This window comes from Cebus imitator, unplaced genomic scaffold (assembly GCF_001604975.1).
Source record: "Cebus imitator isolate Cc_AM_T3 unplaced genomic scaffold, Cebus_imitator-1.0 Scaffold658, whole genome shotgun sequence".
Taxonomy (NCBI): Eukaryota; Metazoa; Chordata; class Mammalia; order Primates; family Cebidae; genus Cebus; species Cebus imitator.
In genome coordinates, this window is record NW_016107973.1 from 759738 (window position 1) to 784079 (window position 24342).

The 24342-nt window shown below is 38.5% G+C and overlaps 2 protein-coding genes and 1 long non-coding RNA gene across 5 annotated transcripts; 2 read left to right on the forward strand and 1 right to left on the reverse strand.

The window, feature by feature from the left end:
• The first annotated feature begins 4025 nt into the window (after window positions 1–4025).
• TCEAL9 (transcription elongation factor A like 9) lies at window positions 4026–6064 on the forward strand. Of its 2 annotated transcripts, XM_017518087.2 has the most exons (3): window positions 4026–4183; window positions 4667–4733; window positions 5184–6064. In XM_017518087.2, exon 3 carries the CDS (start codon window positions 5267–5269, stop codon window positions 5579–5581), a length of 315 nt encoding a protein of 104 aa, XP_017373576.1. In that variant the 5' UTR covers window positions 4026–4183; window positions 4667–4733; window positions 5184–5266; the 3' UTR covers window positions 5582–6064. The 2 variants fall into 2 exon arrangements, with proteins under 2 accessions (XP_017373576.1, XP_037590661.1); XM_037734733.1 differs by lacking the exon at window positions 4667–4733.
• An 11536-nt stretch (window positions 6065–17600) lies between these two features.
• LOC108295780 lies at window positions 17601–21915 on the reverse strand. Its single transcript, XR_001821584.2, has 3 exons — window positions 21875–21915; window positions 18710–18820; window positions 17601–17873 (listed from the first exon to the last, which is right to left on the reverse strand). It is a non-coding gene; the product is annotated as an uncharacterized LOC108295780 (long non-coding RNA).
• A 489-nt stretch (window positions 21916–22404) lies between these two features.
• On the forward strand, window positions 22405–24130 carry BEX3 (brain expressed X-linked 3). 2 transcript variants are annotated; one of them, XM_017518089.2, is made up of 3 exons: window positions 22405–22679; window positions 23082–23160; window positions 23561–24130. In XM_017518089.2, the coding sequence occupies exon 3, from the start codon at window positions 23573–23575 to the stop codon at window positions 23876–23878; it is 306 nt and encodes a 101-aa protein (XP_017373578.1). In that variant the 5' UTR covers window positions 22405–22679; window positions 23082–23160; window positions 23561–23572; the 3' UTR covers window positions 23879–24130. The 2 variants fall into 2 exon arrangements, with proteins under 2 accessions (XP_017373578.1, XP_017373577.1); XM_017518088.2 differs by having other exon boundaries at window positions 22466–22679; window positions 23514–24130.
• Window positions 24131–24342: the final 212 nt, after the last annotated feature.

Below are 24342 nucleotides of genomic sequence, written 5' to 3' on the forward strand. Positions count from 1 at the left end.
TCTCAGCTTTGTTAAAAGAGAAAAATAAATTCATTATTATATTGTAAACAAGTTAGGAGATATTCTTTACTGTATAATACCTATTTATTTTTTAAAATGTTTATGGGATAAAAATATTGAAGGAATCTATTGCCACATTTCTCCCTCATGAATTATGCATTCATGCATGTCTCTAGTAAATAAATTTTATATCTATGTATCTATTTAACTCTCTATATTATATCTATATAGTATTATGATATATAATATGACTAATATATATAGTATACTATATATAATATGTAATATATTTATCTATACACACACACACATATAATCTCCATCCCACTCACAAGCAGAGCAGTGAAAACTGGTCTCCCCTCCTCTCTCTCTTCTTCCTTATTCTGGGATATATATATATATATATATATTTCAATTTTAAAATTTTATCTATCTGTCTATATATATATATATGTGTGTGTGTGTGTTTTATATATACTATTTACATAAAATTGAATGCCCGTATATACAGTGAGGAGTGAATGACGTCTGGGTTATCTTAAAACTATGTATTTCATTGTTCTATGTATGTAATTCAAGTAAACAGTGGAAAAATTGGAAAACACACATGAAAGTTTTTAGAAATCTATATTCCCATAAAATTAAATGGGAGTTTAATTTTAAGTTTAAATATTTTGATTTTTCCCCACTAACATTATAACTTACATTAATATGCTATGTAGTAGGTAAGTTTGACTAGGTAGGATTTTACCTTTTATGCTGACTTTAGAATCTATCCTTGGCTTAAGATGCAACTCCACTGCACTAACACATTCAGTAATAATTGAGAGGAAATCTCCAGAAAAGACATAAGGGTTTAGATTGACAGTACCTAGTAATCGCCTAATTAATATTTGTGGAATCAATAAGTGGATGAAATGTATATTTGAGAGCCATCAAATAAATAAAATTGAGTGTACATTCTTGGGGGGTTTTGTTCCTTCTATATGTATTTTAAGTATAAGATAATTTTATGTACATCATTTTATAAACTGCTTTTAAATAATATTTTCTTTACTAGCAAAAAATAAAACATTTTTACTAGAAGAAAGTAAGGGAACTACAGATACGTGCTGCATGTCAAGCAGAGCCTGATCAACAAATTTTCTGTTTCTATTCAAACATATCTTTTAAATAATTTAATTGGCAACTAAGAATACTATATTACAATCTGTTTAAAATATTATATTGTTACATAAGTATTACTTTTTCTAGCAAAAATATTTTCCTAGAAAATATTTTCATCAGGTCAAATTTAAGAGAGAGATGCCTCCTTCCCCATGTTAATAATCTAGTACTACACCTTGACCATCTCAAACTTGATTGGAGGGAAGGATAGTCAGAGGAAGGGGAAGACAGCCTTATTTCTAATGCATACTAGTTACGAACATGTAGTCCTTCCAGGAGGTCAGCAGAGCAAAGGAAGCAAATGTGAGAGATTCAACCATGGCAAGGATCTCAAGCCTCAAACAGGTAGTGGAGGCCCTTAATTCAGACCCTGTTCAGCCACAGAGAAGTATATATATGAAATATGTGCCATAAAATAAGACTATACTATTTGCAGACATTTCCTTATTGTAGAAGTTACACACGCCCCCTGAGAAAAATGTAGAAGAGTCTACAATGAAGTAATAAAAGAATATATAAATCATCCATAAGCCCACCAACCACCCAATCATACCTAATTCTAGTATTCTGATGTATGTTATTCCATATTTTCTGTGCATGTATACCTATATGTACCTACATGTAAAAATATTGTCTTAAAAAGTGGAATCCTCTGCAGGTTACTGTTTGCAACCTGCTTTTTCTTTACATACCAATATATTATAAAACCTTTCATTTCAATAGATACATGGCTGTCTAATATTTGTCAGATATTTTATTTCTTCTTTATTTTTCAGTTTTGTCTCAATAATTTTTCTGAATATTAGTAATTAATATATTGCTAACTTATTAGTAATTTAATTTACATTTTAAATATAGAAGTGCAATACTTAGAAAATAAAATTTCTCTTTATATAAAATACACATTCTCAAGTGTATCCTATAATATTTCAGAATATATTCATCTGCATTTCTAATGACATAAAAATACAGTAAGACCCTGCAACAACTTGAGTTTGGATATAATATGATTGGTGTTAGCGGGTGGGGAGATAGTAAAATGGATGGATGATATTCGAGTCCAAGTGCTCAGTGAACAATTGTTTGTGGCAACAAATCACAGCTGAGTCCTTGATGAATTTGGGCTGTGCAGCCAGCAAACCAAATAGGCTCACATCAGTTATTCCACCCATCTTTCAGTAATATAACCTGGAATTTTATAGGAATGAATTTGTGGACTTCACGTATCATGTTATGGTGTCATTTAATTATATACTTATATTTTAAATACAAAACATAAATATGTACGCTGTTACAAAAAGGTAAGACCACAAATATTAACTTTCAATTTGCCTTTTTTGTTTAACAATATATATATACAGTGAACATTTTTTTCATGTGAGTAAATGTTAACTCCACATCATTTTTTCATCACTGTATAATGTGGCTCTGTATGAATGATCAGATTTTTCTTAAACCGGTTTCCTTTTAGAAACATTTAAGTTTTTGACCCTTTAAAAAACACTATTACCACAACCATGACAATGACCATATTTGGCACAGGAGTATTAATGTATGATAAATCTCTGCAAGAATAACTGATGTGTCTAAAAGTGCGTATATTTTAAAGTTTGATATTGCAAAAATGACTTCTAAAAATGTTGTACTATTTAATATTCTCACAGTATATGTGAATATTTGTTTTCCATATCCTCACCAACTCCAAATATAATCAATATTTGTCTTTTCTAATTGTATAGATAAAAAATTAACTCTTATTTTATTCTCAATAGATCTCAATTCTGTGAGTATATGCTATTACTTCTTTCTTTCAGATGAGGAAGCTTAGGCTCACAATGTGTACCTGACAATTGATAACTGATGATTCTTCAGGCAGCACAGCTTCCTGGTAACACCACCATGAGGACTCTAGAACAAAACATTAGTATTTTTTAAGAAAAAATTGAATCATTTTCCTGAAAAAAACTTCTAATATAACAACTGCTTTCACTTTAAAAGCAGTTGCTATATGCTGGGCACTATTCTGGGCACTGTACATGTATTAACTCATGTAATTAAAGTAATTTTGTCTTTGTCTTTTCTGAGTATAAAAAGATAAAAGTTGCTCAGCACAGTGGCTCAGTTCTGTAATCCCAGCACTTTGGGAGGTAGAAGCGGAAGGATCACTTAAGCCCAGGAGTTCGAGACCAGCCTGGGCAACATAGAGAGATCCTATCTCTACAAAAATATTAAAAGACTAACTGGGCATGGTGGCACACACCTGTAGTCCCAACTACTTGGGAGTCTTAGGTGAGAGGATCACTTGTGTCCAGGAGTTTGAGGTTGCAGTGAGCTGTGATCGTGCCACTGTACCACTGCACTCCAGTCTGCGCAACAGAGTGAGATCCTGTCTCAAAAAAAGAGAGAGAGAGAGAGTAAAGTTACCTTAAAAAAAAAAAAGAACATAAAAGTGCGGAGAATAAACAGTAAAAATTGCATTCAAAAATCTCACTCTTGTTCCAAGGTCTTTTTTTGTTTCACAACTGCTGCCAAGGGCACTCTGCCCCTCAACAGCTAAGGACCAGACTGCAGATGAAATGGAGGCTAGGGGAGGGACGACTGATGAAGGAGTTATCCTGGGAGTGGAAGACTGGAAGAGACAATTCTCGAAAGAAAAAGTAAAAACGTTCAGTAGCTGTAGAAAAAGAGGTAGCTCCTCCCTAGTAATCAGAGTCAAGGAAATAACATTTTTCCCTTTGGGATAGGAAACAACAGAAAAGACTGACGGGGCCAAATGTATAAGTAGGGGGCGGGGAGGGAGCAGAGGGTGGGCCCACTTCTGCCGCGCTTTTGGTGGGAGTGGAAATTAGGGACCCGAGCTCACTAGTGACGTAGATCTCATGTGACCAGGAGTCGACGTGTGCAGAAGTCCTGCTAGTCTGGTCCTTGTTCCCGTCTGGATACCAGCCTCCTTCAGCAGTGGAGGCGGTCGTACCTCAGGCCAGTGGAAGGAGTCAAACTTGCGGCAATTTTGCAGGTTAGTGTGAATGTACTTGTTGACTGGAGATTTCTAGTGTGGGGCGGTTTAGGGCAGAGACTTGTGGGAGTGCCAGTCAGGTCCGTCTCTCCACTCTCCACCTCGAGGTCTACAGGAAATGATGACCCTTGGGAAGGGGACTAGGAATCCTAGGAGAAGATCAAGGAGACTTGTGATAGTTTAAAAATAATCATCGTCTGCCATCTATGACTGCTTTCCGGACCCGCACTCTCCTCCCGAACCCCGCCTCAGTCTTAAAGATAGTTTGGAAATAATCTGCTTTCTCACTCTTTGTCTAATGGGAAAAATGAACTAACTTGCACTGTGGAGAGAGGGTGAACTGTGAGAAACAAAAGGTGGGAAACTTTCCATAACCGAAACCCTAAAGGAGGAAAGCTATGTGTGTCAGTTTCGGGTGCTGGTCAGCCCACCAAGGGCTCTCCCCACCTCCACCGTCCCCTCGCGTTTCCCGTTTGTCTGCAGGTCTGTGTTTTTACCAAGACCCAAAGGTAGAAAAGGAGGAGGAAGAAACTGACCCGGTCAGTGCCAGGTAGGTGAGAGGGGCATTATAAAGTCTCCTGGGGTAGAGACAAAGGTTGTAAGCTCCACTTTTCCTGCTGGCTCCCTTCCACCCCACCTCATTCCCTTCTTTTTTTCTCTCCCCTTTCTCCTTTCCCCTCTTCCTCTACCTGCCAGCCACCTTTCTCTTTTCTGGGCTGGTCCGCGTATTAGGCCCTAAGGGGGAAAAAGGATTGGGGAGGGCTGGGAGGCGGAAAGGACGGCGGTGCAAAAGGTTAGAGGGAAGGACAAGAGAGAAGTGCGGAGGTGGAAAGTGGAGGTAAGAGAAGTAGGGAAGCTGTGATTGCTGACTGGGCTTCTTAGGTGGAAGATATTTTATAATAGCTCTGAATTTTAAAAAATGCTAAGACCTCTGCCCATGGCACGTGTCCACTCACCAAGTGTTTAATCTTTAACTTCCTGTCTTCTTTTTGCTTTCCAGAAGTCATTGTATTCAAAGAGGAATAAGAAAAAAAAAGGAAGAAAAGAAGAAGGAAGGAAGGAAGAGAGGTAGATAGATAGAAGATGAAATCCTGTCAAAAAATTGAAGGAAAACCAGAAAATGAGAGTGAACCAAAGCAGGAGGAAGAGCCAAAACCTGAGGAAAAGCCAGAGGAGGTGGAGGAGCTGGAGGAGGAGGCCAAAGCAAAAGGAGCTTTTAGAGAGAAGCTGATTCAATCACTCCAAGAATTTAAAGAAGATATACACAACAGGCATTTAAGCAATGAAGATATGTGTAGAGAAGTGGATGAAATGGATGAGATAAGGAGAGTCAGAAACAAACTTGTAGTGATGCGTTGGAAGGTTAATCGAAACCATCCTTACCCTTATTTAATGTAGTTTACCTTAATTTGTATCTGATATTAACAATACCATATAGCTTGCTTTTTATTAGCATTTTCCTCATATACCTTTGTCCATATTTCTACTTCTAACCTGTTGCTGTTAATGATTTTAGATGTATCTCTGTATCTCATGTATCTATCTGCATCTCATTGGTTATTGTATTTTGAACCAATCTACAAGTCTCTGTCTTTTGGTAAGAGAACTTTACTCATTTGTAAAAAAGAGGTTCTTAGCAGGATATAAAATGGAAAAAGGCTACTAAGTAATGTGTGAATATCTTATTTTTGAAAGGTAAAAAGTACATTTGTATATTACATATATGGACATAACTTGTGAAGGATGAAAGAAAGTACAACCTCTCAGTGGTGGAATTATGAATGATTTTTCTTCTTTTGCTTATTTGTATTTTCTATATTCCTAAAATTAACACGCATTATTATTGCTAGAATAATAAAAGTTTATAACAAAAAGAAGCAACAAGCAGCACTTACTAGTTTATTTCTAAAAGTATTGGGACATTTAATATTTGTTGACAGAACTTTAGAAGAAATGTGAACTTCAAAGTAACACCGGACCACTTAGCCAGAATAATAAATTTTACATATTTTCTCATCTTTAAAATAAAATAATCTCACAAGAATTTTGTGAGGGCCAAATAAGGTAATGACTGTGAGCTATGTTTGACAGAGTATTGTTCCCATCCCAGCTCTGTAAGAGATTAATTTTAGCGATTTGGAAGGATGAAGAAAGTAGTTATTATCTGTGACTAAGAACAAACCCAAACAACCATGAGGTGGGTGCCACCTTTATGTTTATTTCCTGATACGCCTGCCCAGCCTCTCATGCCCCTGCCCTTGATACTACCATATATACTGGGTTTTCTGCCCCTTCTGCTGGGTCCTGCACCTTCAGGCCCCTATCACTATGTATGTGCTAGAATTCTCAAATATATTACAACATATTTCTTTGGCACCCCCAGTAAGCTAAGTTCCCAGACTGACCTTTACAGAAGTGAGGAGATTGCCCATCACTTGAATTTAGATAGACACTTATGCAGTACCACGTGAGTCATGATGTCTTTTAGGTATCTTGGCAACTTTGGGATTTTAACTTTCTCCCCATAAGGCTCAGACATGATAGGTCCATCTGGGAGTTGGACCAGAAAATAAATCTGAGTAACATACATTACACTTTAGTAAGAATTGCTGCCCTGGATCTGAAGATTACCATTTTATCTTCCTGACACCTATTTCCTTAGGATGAATGATCTCTCCCAGAAGACTAGTGTCAGGGCTTCCTCATCAGTTCAACAGATATTAGTAGACTTGTATAAATTTTACAGGAAAATTTAAGTCAGATTTGGGAGTAATTCCATCCTTGGCTGGAAATATATGAAAGTGCTGTGTAGGCTTTATTATGTATCTATATCTACATATCTCTCTATATATATATCTCTCTCTATTATCTATTTATCTATCTTTATTACTTTTTTTGAGATGGAGTCTTACTCTGTCACCCAGGCTAGAGTGCAGTGGCACGATCTCGGCTCATGGCAACCTCCACCTCTCAGGTTCAAGCAATTCTTGTGTCTCACCTCCCAAGTAGCTGAGATTACAGGCATACACCAGCACGCCTGGCTAATTTTGTGTGTGTGTGTGTGTGTGTGTGTGTGTGTGTGTGTGTGTATTTTTAGTAGAGATGGGGTTTTGCCATGTTGGCCAGGCTGGTCTCAAACTCCTGACCTCAGGTGATCTACCCACCTCAGCCTCCCAAAATGCTGGGATTACAGGCGTGAACCACAGCACCTGGCCCTTTCTTTCTTTACAAAAGGCCCACTATTGGGCCCATCATGTGTCATTTTCCTCTGTGATGCTATTATGGGAGCTCTTCATGCCTCCAAAACATTCTTCAAGGTGATGGCAGCCTAAAGGTTGCTGGTAGGGCTGGAATCCATGTTGGAGTGAGATAAGGTTCCAGGCTCACTGCCAGTTTTACAAAACAGGATAAATCCATCCCCTTGGCCCTCACAGGGGTGGCACTCAGGAAGGACATGGAAAGGCTCACTTAAGCCACACTCCTGTCTAGGATAGGTCTGACTTTGGCTTCTCTGCTAGGCATAAGACCCTCCTTAGCTGATGGCTTGCCTGTCCTGGACAGACATACCTAGAGAAAAACAACTCTACTTTTTGCAGATCAGCATTAGAGTTCCTTTATCCCTTTTGTTTTTCCTCCACAAGGAAGTTTGATGAAGACATTTTTATAAGGAAGAATATAAGATCTCAAAATTCGCTAGCTAGAAACTTTGTCCCAGACATGACTGCTCTGGCTGTAATCAGATAACTTGTGGTTACAGTAAAAGAGTCTGGTGGTAGGAGAAAATGATTTTAGATAGTACACAAGTCTTTTAAATTGTGCTGTCCATGTACTTATTTGAACATGTAATAATGAATACTTTCTGCTTAAAGCAAATTATCATAGTTTAGATTTAGGGTGGCATTATAAAGTTTGGTTTTCAAAAAAAAAAGTATCCAAATTAAATAAATGAGTCAATTTGAAGAAAATTAAGTTAGAACACAGTATTAATCGTGTAGGTGGCACATACTTAGGGCAAAAAAAAATCTTTCTGGTGAGAAACATTGCCCTAGCATGAGCATAATAACTTTAGGGATAGTAACTGGAAACACCTATCAAGAACTATGCAGGATTTGAGATTTTGCCCTATGTAAAACCTAACAAACAAGCCTATTCCCATTTAATGGATGCTGGCAGAGGACTCTAGACTACTGGGTGGAAATCAGATAACACTGTCACAGAAGCAGTAGCCAGAGCTTCACATTGATTTGTATTAGTTCCCTATTATTCCCAAGTTTCATGAGGTGACATAAGACCTGTGATTGATACCTGAAAATGCAGTGCGTTGCCTTACAGGAAAGAAACCTTGAGTTTGGGGTACTCAATTCTTTCATAGTAGAAACAAGCCTGCTCTTTGTTCAGGGAAAGACGTTATCTTATCGCTCAAGGTTGCTTGTTGCAAATACAACTATGAGAAATGGTCTGCCTCGATGAAGAGCGACCAGGGCCTTACATTCTTGGCATACCCAATAAGAATATGCAGGGATGCTCAGGCCTCATGGCAGATTGCCTCTCTCAATAACAGTTTTCTCTGTACAATAAATCTGAATGTGAATGATAAGCCTTTCCTAGCACCAAAAACTCTGATTTATGATTCCAAATTAAATACAAGACAACAGTGTATATTGCAGAATGTAAACATGGTATTTGTAATTATTTCTAGTTTTTACTTAAGTACAGGGGATTTTGAATAAATTCTCACATTAATTGAATGAAAAGAGCATCAACTAAGAAACTAAAGATAAACAGCCTTTGAGGAACTTCAAAATTACAGTAAGACACAGCTATCAAGATATCACAAAATAAAGATGTAGAAATGCAAAGCCAATGGATTCTTCAGGATGCTAATGACAAGAGTAATCTCATAGAAAACTTTTTACTAGGAAACTGACAGAAGAGTGTGTGTTTGAAAATCAGCCCCAGATCCCATCCACACATAATTACCTGAGCCTCTGTAAAAAGCAAAGGCTAACAGAAAAGCTTGTTTGTTTTCTCTGCAAGGAAAGTTCCAGGTAGGGTAAGAGGGAGAAGGCCAACACACAAAATAGTAGCCAAAAGCAGTTATTTGATATTCTTACCCTAGCCTTTTGCAAGACCATTAGCAAAAACAGCTGCATCGGTTGATTAATAATTTCGTTGGGTATGGAGCATATTTTTATATGCTTATTGGTGATTTGTATTTCATACTTTGAGAAATGTCTATTCAAATCTTTTGTGCACAGTGTAATGTAGGTAAAGGAGCTATTTAAAGGGATGAAGGAGATCCATATGTACTACATGTTCACCATGCATTGTTAAAAGAAATATGAAGAACAGAAGGCACAGTATAATATATACATACATACACATATATACCCATATTCACAAATATCGAGATGAAGCACTTTAGCTTGCTGAAGAGAAAGGCCATTTCTTTTTAAGTGGCATTTTGGTATCTCTTGTCTGGCCTCCTGCCATCTGGTTAAGAAATAATTATTTAAAAATTTTTTTCCCAATTGGTAGTTCTATTATCCTTGCGTTGTAATTGCCAAAATGATTATTGGACTTACACAGAGTCTTTCTTCCCTTCCATGAACTGTGAGTCCTTTTCTAGATGTTATATCATTAACCTATTATTGTATAGAAAAAGAAAGTAAGGCCTGGCCGAGTTTACTAAGCTATTAAATAGAATACTTGCCTAAGGTCAATGTTCTTGTTCCTAATCACTGCTCTGGAATGAATGGTATTTAATAAATAGTAATAATAACATTGTGCTGAGTGAATTCCTATCAGTTCCTCAAAGCTCCATGCCCTTTCAAGTCTGGGTCCTGGTTCTCACATTTATTCCTGCCTGAAACACTGCCTCAATTACCCCTGACACACTTAGCCTAGATAACTCCTACTCATCTATCTCAGAATAGATATTACTTCTTTTTAGTAACAGCTTTATTGAGATGTAATTTGCATACCAAACAATTCATGGACCTAAAGTATATAATTCAATGGCTTTTAGTATATTGACATATATGTGCAACCATTACCACAATCAATTTTAGTATCTTTTTGTCAAGCCAAAAAGAAACACCACACTCTTAGTTATGAGCCTCCTATGACCTTATCTCCCTATCCCTAAACAAACACTAACCTAGCTTCTGTCTCTATAGTTTTCCCTGTCCTGGACATGTAAAAGATAGTCTCCTGTGACTAGTTTCTTTCACTTAGCATGATATTTTTAAGGTTTATCCATGTTCTAATATATATCAGTATTTCATTCCTTTTTATTGCGAAATGTTATTCTGTTGGATGGCTAATATACATTTTCGAGATGGATACTGGCAAGGATATGGAGCAATAGGATCCCTCATTCATTACTGGTGAGAATGAAAAATGATATAGCCACTTTGAAAGGCATTTTGACAGTTTCTTACAAAACTAAACATACTCTTGCTATACAAACAAGCAATCATACTTTTTGGTATTTACCCAAATGAATTGAAAATTTAATGTCTACACAAAAACATGCAAACATATTTATTTTTATTTTTATTTATTAATTTATTTATTAATTTATTTATTTATTTTGGGGCAGAGTCTCTCTCTGTTGCCCAGGCTGGAATGCAGTGGCATGATCTTGGCTCACTGCAACCTCCGTCTCCTGGGTTCAGGCAATTTTCCTGCCTCAGCCTCCCGAGTAGCTGGGACTACAGGCACTCACCACCACACCTGGCTAGTTTTTGTATTTTTAGTAAAGACAAGGTTTCACCATGTTGGCTAGGCTGGTCTTGAACTCCTGGCCTCAGGTGATCCACCCGTCTTGGCTCTCCAAAGTGATGGGATTATGGGCAGGAGTCACCGTACCTGGCCTGCACACATATTTTTATAGCAGTTTTATTCATAATTGCCAAAACTTGGAAGCAACAAAGATGTCTTTCAGTGGGCAAATGGATAAACTTAGGTACATCAAAACAATGGGATATTATTTAGCACTAAAAAGAAATGAGCTATCAACCCATGAAAAGACAAAGAGGAATCTTAAATGCATACTACTAATTGAAAAGAGCCAATATGAAAAGGCTACACATTTTTTGCTTCCACCTATATGACATTCTGGAAAAGACAAACTATGGGGATGGTAAAAAGATCAATGGTTGCCAAGGGTTAGAAGGAGAGTGGGATGAAAAGGTGGAGCATAGAGGATTTTTAGAATCCTCTATGTGTGAAGCTTTATATAATATGATACTATTATGGTGGGTACATGTCATTATACACTTGTCAAAACCCATAGAATGTACAGCACCAAGAGTGAACCCTATTATAAACTATGGACTTTGGATGATGGTGTGTTGGTGTAGACCCATCATTTGTAATAAATGTACTACACTAGGTCAGGATTTTGACAGTGGGGGAGCCTGTGTGTGTGTGTGTGTGTGTGTGTGTGTGTCTGTGTGTGTGTGTTTAGTATCAAGGATATATAGGAACTCTGTAATTTCTACTCAATTTTGTTGTAAATTTAAAACTGCTCTAAAATTAAAGTCTATTTTCTTAAATCTCACTCCATCTTCAGTAGCACTTTTTTTGTTGTTTTGTAGTCTATTTGGTCTAAATATTAGTATGCCCACTCAAGTTTTCCTGTGGTTGCTTTTTGCATGATACATTTTTCCCATCTCTTACTTTCAATCTACAGCATCAGAATCTTTGAAACTAAAGTATGTATCCTATAGACAGCATACAATTCAATGTTGTTTTTTATCTAGTGAGACAATCTCTGCCCTTTGATTAGACTGTTAATCTAGTCACAATTAATGTTATTATGAATAGAATTGTGTTTAAGTCTTCGATTTTTCATTTTGTTTCCTATGTGTCTCATGCCTTCTTTTATTCTATTTCTCCTTTCCTACTTTCTTTTTTATTACTGTCTGATTTCTCATGACATATTTATATTTCTTTATTGCTTTTTTCACTATGTTTGAGCTTTGCTGTGTTTGTGCTAAAGCTTACTATATATACCTTCACTTATCAGAATCAATTTCAGATTTTTGCTAACTTAATTCTAGTCACATATAGAAATGTTACTTCTATTCCTTCCCCTACCTTTTTGTGGCATTATTGTTACACATGTTACATCTATTAATGTAACAGATCCAGTAATGCATTGTTAATATTTATTACTTTACCCTCTGTAGTCATTTCCTTAGACCAATACTGCTTTATTGCCACCCACCTTTTTTGTTCTGTTATTGGCAAAAAAAAAATTACGATTATAATTCATTTCTATGTTTTACAGCCCTAACAATACATTAGGTACACATTATTTTATACAATTGTTTTTTAAGCCAGCTGAGAAGGGAGAAAACTTTATTTTATACTTATGCATAAAATATACTCTCTTTTATAATTACATATTATCTACACTATTGCTTTTTGTTTTCTGGTATAATTTTAATTACCATCTGAAGTCTTTTTTTTTTTTTTCCAGCCTAAAGATATCACTTTAGTATTTCTTGGAAGGAAGGTCAGTTAGGTACAATTTTGCTCAGGTTATGTCTATCTGGGAATGTCTACATTTCACCTTCAATTTTGAAAGATAGATTTGTTTGATATAAAATTCCTGATTGACTGTTTTACTTTTTTTTTCTATTTCCTGTAACAGCTGGTCAGTAAGAGATGGTTTTCTTTCTTTTGAGCACTTTGATTGTGTTGTCCCACAGTCTTCTTACCTTCACCATTTCTTTTTTCTTTTTTCTTTTTTCTTTTTTTTCCTGAGGAGACAGCTGTTAATCTTATTGAAGTTCCCTTAAATATGAAGATTCGTTTTCCTCTGGCTGCTTTCAAAATTTTCTCCTTGTTTTTGACTTTCAGCATTTTCACTATGACGAATCCACTTGTGAATATCTTTGTATTTATCTAGTTAGGAGTTTTTTTTAATCTTCCTCAATGTGTGCATTGGAGTTTTTCAATAAATTTGGAAAGTCTTTGGCCATTATTTATTTAAGCATTTTTTATTTGCCTTTCTCTCCTCTCATTTTGCTGCTCCTTTTACATATGTGTTGGTGCACTTCATGGTGTCCCACATTTCTCTGAGGCTGACTCATCATTTTCCTTAATCTTTTTTTCTGTCTATCCCTCAAATTGCATACATTCAATCTATCTTCAAGTTCACGAATTCTTTTTTTCTGTAAATTCAAACCTACTTTTGAGTTCCTCTAGTGAAATTTTTATGTAGGTTGTTGACTTTCAAACTCCACAATTTCCATGTAGTTCTTTTGTAAAAAATAATTAATATATCTTTATTGACATTTCTATTTGATACAACATTGGGATCATATTTGCCTTTACTTATTCAGTCATGGTTTCCTTTAATTATTGGAATATATGTATAATGGGTACTTTGAATAGCCTACATCTATGATATCCTGCATCTGGCCACTGTCACAGTTTCTGTTGCCTGCTTTCCCCCAACCAGTGTAGGTATGGATCATTCCTTCCTGTTTATTGCATGTCTTGTAATTTTTTGTTGGAAATTAAACATTTTAGATAATATGTTGTTGCCACTCTGGTTATTGTGTCCTCCACTTCCAGAGTTTGTTATTATTTGCCTGTTGGTTTAGTGATTGGCTGGCTTATTTTAGTGAAGTTTATTTTTCTTCCTCCAGCATTATTTTCTGATGTTGCCCCTCAGGGATGCTCATCTTTTGATATGCCCACAGACACCCTAAGATGACAATGGTTTGATAGAGCTTTCATAGTGTCTTTCTATGACTATAGTCAGCTGTTAGGCTCCTCTAATTGCTAGCTGACTGGTCTATTATTTCCAACAAAACTCTTGGTCATTAATTGATCTGTAGACTAATTGGATCAAATTTGAGTCCTAGTGAAAGAACAGTTCCCATCATCAGTGTTTTATATTTGTTCTGACCCCAAGGGGGCTCCTCCCAGCTAACTCCCTCTCTGGTGCTCTCCAATAATTCAACCAGACAATAGTTAACTGCTAACTTTACCAAACCCATGAATTACTTTCCAAATGCCCTCACCACAACTTCCACTATATTTGGAGCAACAGTGGCTTGAACTTCTCCATGCTCTGATGCAAATGAAGTAAGTTCAGCTGGTAAAATATTACAAGATATATGTCTTATGGCTTGCTTCTCTTCTCAGGCAAAAATATTGGAACCAGAGCTCTGGATCTGTGGGTGGAAACAACAGCATTCTTCTCTCTGAGTGACACTTCTGCTTTAGGAGCTGACATTAAGGTAGAGGAGAGAAAAACAGCCTGAAGGCCCTCTCAGCTTACTTCTCATGTTGTGAAACCATTCCTCACAAGCCAGGGCAAGGATGATTAGGGCCTCAGCATTCTCAGCAGTGCCGCACCCAGGGGATAGCTTCCATTCCATTAGTGGGGACTGGATGGAAGATGGGAGTCTCAACCTCTTGATTGCACTTATCCAAGACTTAACCTCACCAACAGGTAGCTGGGGGCAGGATGGCATCCTACACTTCCTAGGAAGAAAGTCCCTGACTGGGAGCTGGAGGGAGGGGATGTCTTGTGTTCTTGGCCACAAGTTAGGCATGCAGTTTATGTCTCTCTGAGCTAGAAGTAGGAAGGGAGGAGGCATCTAAGTTCAAATGTCACAAACTCTAATCTTTCTTATGAAGTTTTTAATAGATTTTCTTCAATAGATATTTCTCCATTGATTTAACAGTATCCTGTGCCACATTTTATCTGATCCTTAGGACAATTTCCAGAGGCTTTACATGGTTGTTTGTTTTGTTTTATAATTTTTTACCAGTTTCACTGGAGAGCAGGTCTGCAGAGCTCTTCCTGTTGTCATACCAGAAATCAATCTCCTAGACATCACTTCTTTTTGGAAGACTTAACTGGAAACTGTATTAGATCCTCTTCCTCTGTGCTCCAAGTGCCCTTTCAGGATTTACAGCACTAAATTTATGGTTTCCTCCCATTAATTCATGAGCCCCATGAGAATATGAAGACTATATTTGCTTTGTTCTCTTTTATGTCTCCAGGGCTTTGCCTAGTGCATGGTAGACAATAAGTATTTATTGAACTAAATTTTTATTTTTATATTTTTATCAAATGGAAAGAGCTATGTCTTGGGAATCAGAACTCCTAAATATGGACCTGAATTTGAGAGGTGTATATGGCCAGGAAGTGCCTAGCACAGAAAAATGTTCAAACAATATCAGATAAGAAATTTTGAATGAAGAAAAGAATGAATGAGATTTAGACTGGGGACTTACTAACAAATAAAACTGAGTAGTGGTTAAGAACATAGATTTAAGAACTAGACTATATGAATTTGAATTCTTACTCTGTCACTTGCTGTCTGTTCCTTAACTTCACTGTCCTGCAATTCTTTTATTTGTAAACTAGAGAACACTACTACCACCTACCTCATAGGATCTTTGAAATGATAAATGAAACAATGAATATACATATACAACAATGCCTTGCATACGTCAGCATTAATGTAAATGTCATCTTATTTCCATCACTATGTATATATAAGAAAACTAGGATAATTCTGTATGTGTTATTTTATAACTCAAATTTTCAAAATACTTAATGCTTTCTTCTTCTTCTTCTTCTTCTTGCCAAAAGGATACCTTTTCCTTGGAGACAATTTAAAAGATAGAAGTAATGATGACCAATACCAGAAATGCATCTTTAATCTCAAATATGAAAACAGCCAAATGGAAGGGGTTGAGAGAAGGCAGGGGTACCATGTCACCAGGCAAGGTTTCTAAGTGTAAAATGTGGCACAAGATACGTTTATGCTACTACTGCCTGGGTCTCTGAGAGTCATCACAGGAAATATAGCCTTTAACTCAGGGGCTGGGGCAGGAGTATAGTGAGGGAGGAGGAAGAGAGGTAGGAAAAAAAGGTGTGTGTGTGTGAGACAGAGAGAAAAAGAAAATAAATGAACATTGATCTTTGACACTTTAATTAAAGATAAATAAAAATCATCTGTACTACCAATACTAAAATACCAGTTTTAGTAGTATTCTAAAATAATGTGTTGCTTATTCTCATATCCACCTAATTTACTGTAGAATACTTAAAAATTGTGGAAAGTCATAAATTAGAAGATTTATGATTTGTGTTTATCACTCATCACCAAAAGAGCCAAAACTTTGGGTGCTGGAATAGCTGAGACTTAGATCACTAAAGGACAGGCTTATCTGGATCTGTCAACCAGAGGGTCCACATGTAGCATATCCAACATGGCCATCTCAGGGCTTCAGAAGCAAGTGTTTCCTGTAAATAAGGGTGACTCTGTATGGTCTTTTATGATTTGGCCTTGGAATTCACATAGCATCAGTTCTATTCTATTCTACCCTATTGATTGAAACTGTCATAAGCCCTCCTCTAAGATTGAAGAGGAGGGACGAAGACTAAGATTGACAGATGGCAATCATAGATAAAATGTTCAAATATTTCCTTAGATATTTATGCACAATATGTGCAAACCTAGAAAGTAAATAAATAAACAAATAAAATTGGCCAAGTTCTATGGACTGAAAGTTTGTGTCCCCCTAAAACTTCATTTGTTGAAGCTTAACACTCAGTGTGATGGTATTTGGAGATGGAGTCTGTGGAAAGCAATTAGGTCATGAGAGTGGGGCCCTCATGAATGGGATTAAGACTCCTATATGAAGAGACATCAGAGAGTTTGCTTCCCCTCTTTCTGCTCTCTACTATGTGATAATACAGAGAAAATCGCCATCTACAAACCAGAAAATGGGTCCTTACCGGAAATCAGATTTATTGGCATCTCGATCTTACACCAGAACTGTGAGAAGTAAATGTTTGTTGTTTAAAGCCACTAAGCTGCTATTTTGTTATAGCCACCCAAACTGACTGACACAAAGAAAACAGACAAGTGAAAAAGAAAAAGATTTCTTTTCTGGGAGTTAGTAGACTTCACAAAGCTATCTCTACATCTAGTTCTACTACTACCCTCTTTGGTGACCTGGGCAAGTCCCTTAATTTTTCTGGGTCTCAGTTTCTCACTTTGAATAATAGGACACTTGTACTAAAATATTTCTAAGGTTGTTTTGGTTTTCACAGTACACAATCTGTGAAGGCTTAGTATTTGAGATCATAAACCCTACCCTATAAATCTAAAATTAGGCAAAGGCATAGAAAACACAGCTGTAAAATCCACTATTCTATAAGCCCACTAATCCATTCTTTTGACCTCACAGTTTATTTTATTATCCTACTTCAATGGGCTTGAAGAACATACAATGGCCTAGGATATAGTCCGTTGGGCATACAAATAAGACAATGGTTTGTGACGAAAGTCTGTCTAGGCATGTTGACAGACTTAAGTCTTTCTTCCTGAGATATGAGTGCAGTTAATGAAAGCTCAGGGACTAGAGGTAATTGTTTTCTTCTTTAATGAGTTTAGACTTTAGGTAAATAAGGGAACTTCAGAAAACAACTTCATCCTGTGCTTTGGGAGAGACAGAGGATTGAGAGACAGGAAGTGCGTGGGAAAGGTCAGATGGATGTTGAGGCTTCCTCTTCAGTTCAGCATGTCAAAGCACCGTATCTTGGGGTATCAGTTTCTGAGTCCCAACATTACCCAATATAGTGGAAGGTCTTTGACAACAGGGCCCTTGTCTGTGCTGTTTCCTGCTGCATCCTTAGTGCCTAAAACAGCAATTTGTACAGGATAAATGCTCAAGTATTATTTGTTAAAATAATAAATGTTTTTTATTGGCCATGTTTATTTCTTTTGTAAACTACTTACTCAAATCTATTGCACATTTTCCTATTGGTATGCTCATTTTTTCTTATTAATTTGTAAGAGATCTTTAAATATAATGGATGTTAACTTTCTTTTTCTTTGACGTATTGTTGATTTCCTAGGATGGCTGTAACAAAGTATCACAAAAACTGGGTGGCTTAAAACAACAAGAATGTGTCCTCTAGTGGCTCTGGAAGCTAGAATTTCAAAATCAAAGAGTCAGCAGAGCCATGCTTCCTCAGAGACTCTCAGTAGAGTCTTTTCTTGCCTATTCCTAGCTTTTGGTCATAGTTGTCAGTCCTTGGCATTTTTGGTTTGAAGCTGCATTACTACAATCTCTCCCTCTGTCTTTGGATTGGTTTCTTCTTCTTATAAGGACACAAGTCATATTGTATTAGGGCTCAGCTTAATGATATCACTTTAATTTGAATATATTTTCAAAGGCCCTGTTTCTAAACAAGGCCACAGAGAGTTTATAAGGCTTAGGACTTCAATACATATTTTGGGGGGACACAATTCAACCCATAGCACATAACAAATATGTTTCTCCAGTTTCTTCTCTGTCTTTTAAATTTGGGTGAAAAATCAGATTTCCTTTGTTGCAGTGTGTATTAGCAATGGAACTTACATGGGAGTAATAATAGTGGGACAAGATAAAGTCACTTCATGAACGTTTATGCATGAGTTTTGTTACTCCTCAAAGTTCATCCCCACAGGGAAAAGTAAGAATAGTACTCACCTCGACCTGAAGCTAGAAGGGCCAAAGAATTTCTCTTGGCCTATTCATAGTCCAGCTAATGTCATCTGTTTAGGAGACTGTACAGGGCAGAGCTCCTTTTCCACCAGAGTCCTAAACAACAGGAAAGAGTGGCCATGGGTCTCTGGTGTGTCAAGATATTATCTGCAACCCATGAAATAAAGAAAAGAATAGTCCTCAGTTCTCCAGTAGATAATGAGGTGCTGAATATTTGCTGCTTTCATGTTCAGACATCTTAGTCTCATGGCCCTTTTATTTTTTCAGGCTAGATCTCTTGTATTAAATATAGCATCTCCCAAATCATCCAAACTCTTACAGTGACACCCTTAAAATTTAGTCAGATTCATTCCACATTTTGGAAATCTTAGCATCAAAGTTATAATGGTTATGGCTTAGAGGAAAGCTGGAGTAGGCATAATTTCCTATATTCTTAATACCTACTTTCAGTTTGTAATAGGTGCTTAAATTTAGAGAGAAAGAGAGAATCACAATAAAAGAGCATCAATAAAGCATCAGGGAGGCACATAGAGAACCTATTCTAGGCAGGAACAGAGATACCCATACCCACAGAGCCCACTAGGGCTCAGACTACCTTCTCCCAAGCCTAGCATTTACACAGGAGAGATAATGAGAGGAAAATAGGACAATAATCACAGTCCAACCAGGTGAATTTCAGCTAAGTACATGTGAGCAATGTCATGGCAATACACATAAAGATTTCAGCAAAAACGAGCTTCCTCTGATGGGGAACTAATACAATAGAGGGATCTTCACTAGTTGAGGTAAAATCATGAAACAGTTTTATTTTCCCAATAGCTATAACAACAGTGTTATTTCTATCACCCCTCTCCCCCACCTCACACAGGGTAATGGGCTTCTTTAACTACATTTCTCTCCTGTTCTCCGACTTTTCAGTCACTATTGCTTATTAAAATAGTTTCAGCCAGACTAAAGATTTGGTTCTATTCATTTTCAAATGCCAATCTCACTTTTCATTCTGAGTCCTCCTGGTTCCCCCAGGACAGATTAGAATTAAGGCTCCTGGGCTTGAAACATGTGTGGAATGTGTGTACGGATAAGAACCATCTAATCAGTTCACCTTCTCTCTGTCCTTTGAAAAAAAAATGAATTTCAAACACAGAATCTAGTGTCCTGCTAACTTGGCCTTCAAAAAATTGGTGTTTTATTCTCAACAGTGTGCTATCTATCTCCAACTCCGAAGAAAACCCCAAAGTCAAGGAAACATCTCAATCAACTCCCACTCACAACATTTTAGTAAAAATAACAGCACTTCTAGGACAATTTTCACCTATCTTTAAAACATTACTTTATTACAACCAATCTCCTATATAGGATAGTATCCAATCTGGATGTTACAAACAAATGTCTGTTTCATCCAAGGAAATTTGGTGGTTTCGAACAAAAGATTTATCCAAGATGGGTCAAAAGGAAAACAGCAAAGCATTTAGCCACCAAAAGAAATAAAAATCCACTTGCTAAATTTCATATCCAATAGTCATATCACAGTGGCTTTTCAACTTTCAGGAGATTTTTCCTAGGTAATTCCTAATTTTCATAAAACTTTTTCTGTATTGCTCTAAATACAGTCCCCAGAATGAAAAACAATCAACTCACCTTAGTACTAGATACATTAATTCAACAAACATTCAGTGATCACCTACTTGGTGCAAGGAACAGTATTAGCCACTGAGTATGCCAAATAGAACACAGCAAGCATGTTTTGGGCCCTCATGGATTTTAAGAACAAGTGAGTCTAGCTAAGGAAAGAATCATACTCTGCTACTCTTCAAATCATGTTAGAAACAACCTAATAACAATAAAAATAATGTCAACAAAAATTGATGATTTACTAGGTATGTAGTAAATTCTTGTTATGTATAATTCTAACAATCCTTGTTTCACAGAGGAAGCACATAGACCTTGATAAGTAATTGATCCAAAGTCGCACATCAAGTAAACAGCTGACTGAATTTGAAGCCAGACTTGTCTGATACTATAGTTCATGCTTTAAAACTGCATCGTTCCAGCTGGTATCATTAATATAGCAATCTGTATAAAAAGTTTTTAACTGTGAGACAGAACCCATATATATATCTATATACCTCTCGAATAATATGTATGTAATTTTATATGGAACATAGATCTCCGAAACCTCAAACTACCTATGCACTGGGCATATACTCTTCCTTTATTCACTGTGTCATCTGGTTTAGCAGGGTAGGAAATTACATAGGAGTTTGGGGCCGAAACCAGAGATAGTAAGCCTTTGTCTGACCTTTCTTGTCTCAGTGCTGCATTTAATGCTTTTGGTTCCTTATTATAAACAACAGATACCAAATAGCTTTTATAACAATGCCACTTTCCTAAAGACATCTCATTTTCTAGCCGTGATATTTTTTTAAAATGATTTCAAGTTAAAGAAAGGAACATTTGCACTCAGGATGAGGTTCAGTCTCAACTTGTCAAGTTGTTTCACACAGTCCCTGCTTATTTCTAATATATCTTGAAACATTTGCAGAAAAGGGTAGATGGCTTTGAAACTAATTTCTGAATAATATGTACTTAACTTCTGATTTCATTCTAAGGAGATTTTTGTAGGGATAGTTTGAAAGGTTTAGAAAGGAAACCAGGGAATAAAAGACTCCCTTTCTCTGATGACTGTGGTATCAAAAACATCAAAGTTACATAAAATGGTGAAGATCTGAGGACTGGACATCTCCCTGAAAATTTACTTTACAGATCATTTTGAAAACACCAACTGTGTTCAGAAAGAGTGCCTACTTTTTATGAAGATAAAATTTTAAATGAGCTAGTATGTATCAAAAGTAATGGTTTGATGTGTGTGGAGCTCAGAGAAAATATTTTGTGTGGTACAGGTCAACATAAACAGTGAAAGATTTCATTCTGTAGGATAAAGCATTTCCTTTTTTTTCTTTTCTTTTTTTTTACAGGGTCTCACTCTGTCACCCAAGCTGGAGTGCAGTGGTGCAATCCCAGCTCACTGCAACCTCTGCCTCCAGGGTTCAAGTGATTCTCCTGCCTCAGCCTCCTGAGCAGCTGGGATTACAGGCGCGCGCCACCACACCCGGCTAATTTTTGTATTTTTAGTAGAGACGGGGGTCTCACCATGTTGGCCAGGCTGGTCTCGAACTCCTGGCCTCAACTGATCCGCCTGCCTCGGCTTCCCAAAGTGCTGGGATTGCAGGTGCGCCATGGCGACCAGCCAGCATTTCTTTCAAAATTGAAAAGTTAGAATTTATAATTTTCTGAAGCATGCAGATTTTTAAAGAAAAGGAAATATAAAGAAATAGGCACAGTCCACTCCACTTCCTTGCCCCTCTTTCTGACAAGTGCCCTCCTGCCTCCCCACCTTAGCCCTCACTCTAAATTTTCTAGAAGGGTAGGATTTCAGGGGCTACATGGGCATTGGTGACTGCACATGCAAGGGGTAGGGGTGGGAATGCAGCGCAAAGCATATTGCCAAGTAGAAGAGAAGAGAAAGCAGAAAAAGCCAAAGCCAAGGCCTGGAGTGAGAGGAGGCGGTGGTGGAGGATAATGCAGACCCTCACTGGTAACGAGAGGAGAGCAAACTCCAACCGCAGAGCAGTGATGCCACTTGTGGGCCCTCAGATTGGAGAGGACCGAGAAGAGTGACAGGGCCGTGCGCTCTGGGGCACCTCACACAGACGGGAGCAGGGAGGCTGCTTTTTGCGCGTGCATGTGGCGGTGGGGGTGGGGGTAAGGGGGGAGATCCTGCTGCACTGGCCGCCCAAGTTGAGGGGCGAGCTCAGCGGTGACGCGCGGCCCTCACGTGACCGGGAGCTGCAAAGCTACGCAGCCTTCGGTGCAGTAGTCACTCGCGTCTGGCTACCAGCTCCCCGCTGCCCTGCGCTCGGCGGGCTGGCATCCGGCCCGGGGAAAAGCGGAGCAGGTAAGATCCCCGGGGCCCGTGCGCCCTGGCCTGGCCGGCAGCGGCTCACGGACCCCAGCGACGGGCGCAGAACAGCGCAGAGGGTCCCCGCCAGTTTTCTCCACACCCCAACATTCTTGGGAACATAGAGGCCCCCTGGGGTGGACAAGCAGGGGCGGCCTGGGTGCCAGGGGCAGCAGAGCAACCAAGAGCGATGGAAAACCACCCCCGAGTCCCTGCAGGAAAACATTGAACACCGCGGCGGGGGGGCGGCTGAGGGTGGGGGCGAGGAGTGCGAGACGGGGGGCGCTGGCAGCGAGGAGAGCCTGGGCCCGGGGGGCGGGAAGGAGCTGGGTGGTGGATGATCCTCGCTAGCGTTCCGCTGCAGGAGCCCCCACTCCCCCAACCCCTGCCCATCTGCAGGTCTGCGAGGCTAAGTGTCCGGGCGGCGCACCTAGAGGCGAGAATCCGGAGGAGGAGGAGACCGCAAGGATAGGCCCAGGTCGGTGCGAGGGACGGTGGTGGTGCGGGGATCCGAACGTGAGGAAAGCCTAGTCTGAGACCCCAACCCTCTCCACCCCATCCCCCACTCTTACACCCGTCCTCCATTTTGCTGCCTGCGAAGCTCTGAGAAAGAATCTTGGGAAAGGAAAAATGGTGGGTTTGGGGGAAGGGAGGTAAGGGGAGAAAGCTGGAGGGAGGGGCTCTAATTGGAGGCCCCCTAGAGGACGCACGGAACTTCTAAGGTGGGAGAAAATGAAATTAAATCCTTTGATATCAGGGCTCTGAATCCTGCTGGTCAGTGCACCAAGCATTCAGTCTCTCTCCTTGCCTTTGTCTTACTTGTGTTCAAAGAAAAACAACCAGAAAAAAAAAATCTCATCATGGCAAATATTCACCAGGAAAACGAAGAGATGGAGCAGCCCATGCAGAATGGAGAGGAAGACCGCCCTTTGGGAGGAGGTGAAGGCCACCAGCCTGCAGGAAATCGACGGGCACAGGCTCGCCGACTTGCCCCTAATTTTCGATGGGCCATACCCAATAGGCAGGTCAATGATGGGATGGGTGGAGATGGAGATGATATGGAAATATTCATGGAGGAGATGAGAGAAATCAGGAGAAAACTTAGGGAGCTGCAGCTGAGGAATTGTCTGCGTATCCTTATGGGGGAGCTCTCTAATCACCATGACCATCATGATGAATTTTGCCTTATGCCTTGATTCCTGCCATTTATCATGAGATTAATACTGTGATTCTCGCTGTTTTCCTTTTCCTTGCATTTTCCTAATATGCCTTTACTGATCCGTTTGCTGTGAACCCTATGTTATTTCCATGTGTCAAGTGGGTCTTGTGTTGCCAGTTTCTAATTGGAGATTGCCTTTGCACTCAGTCTAAGTTTCTGTCAGCAGTAAAGTTTCACCCATGTGCATGGAAAAATTTAAAGTTAATAAAGCAATTTAAAAAGCAATCTATACATTTAGTATTGTCTCATTAAAAATGTATCCTTGTATGTAACAGATGAACTAAAAAAAAAAATCTGAGATTAAATACACCAGAGTGTTAATTGGGGCACATTTCTCTATGGTAACTGTAATCCCAGCAATTTGGGAGGTCAAGGCGGGCGGATCACTGGGTCAGCAGATCAAGACAATCCTGGTTAACACAGTGAAACCCCATGTCTACT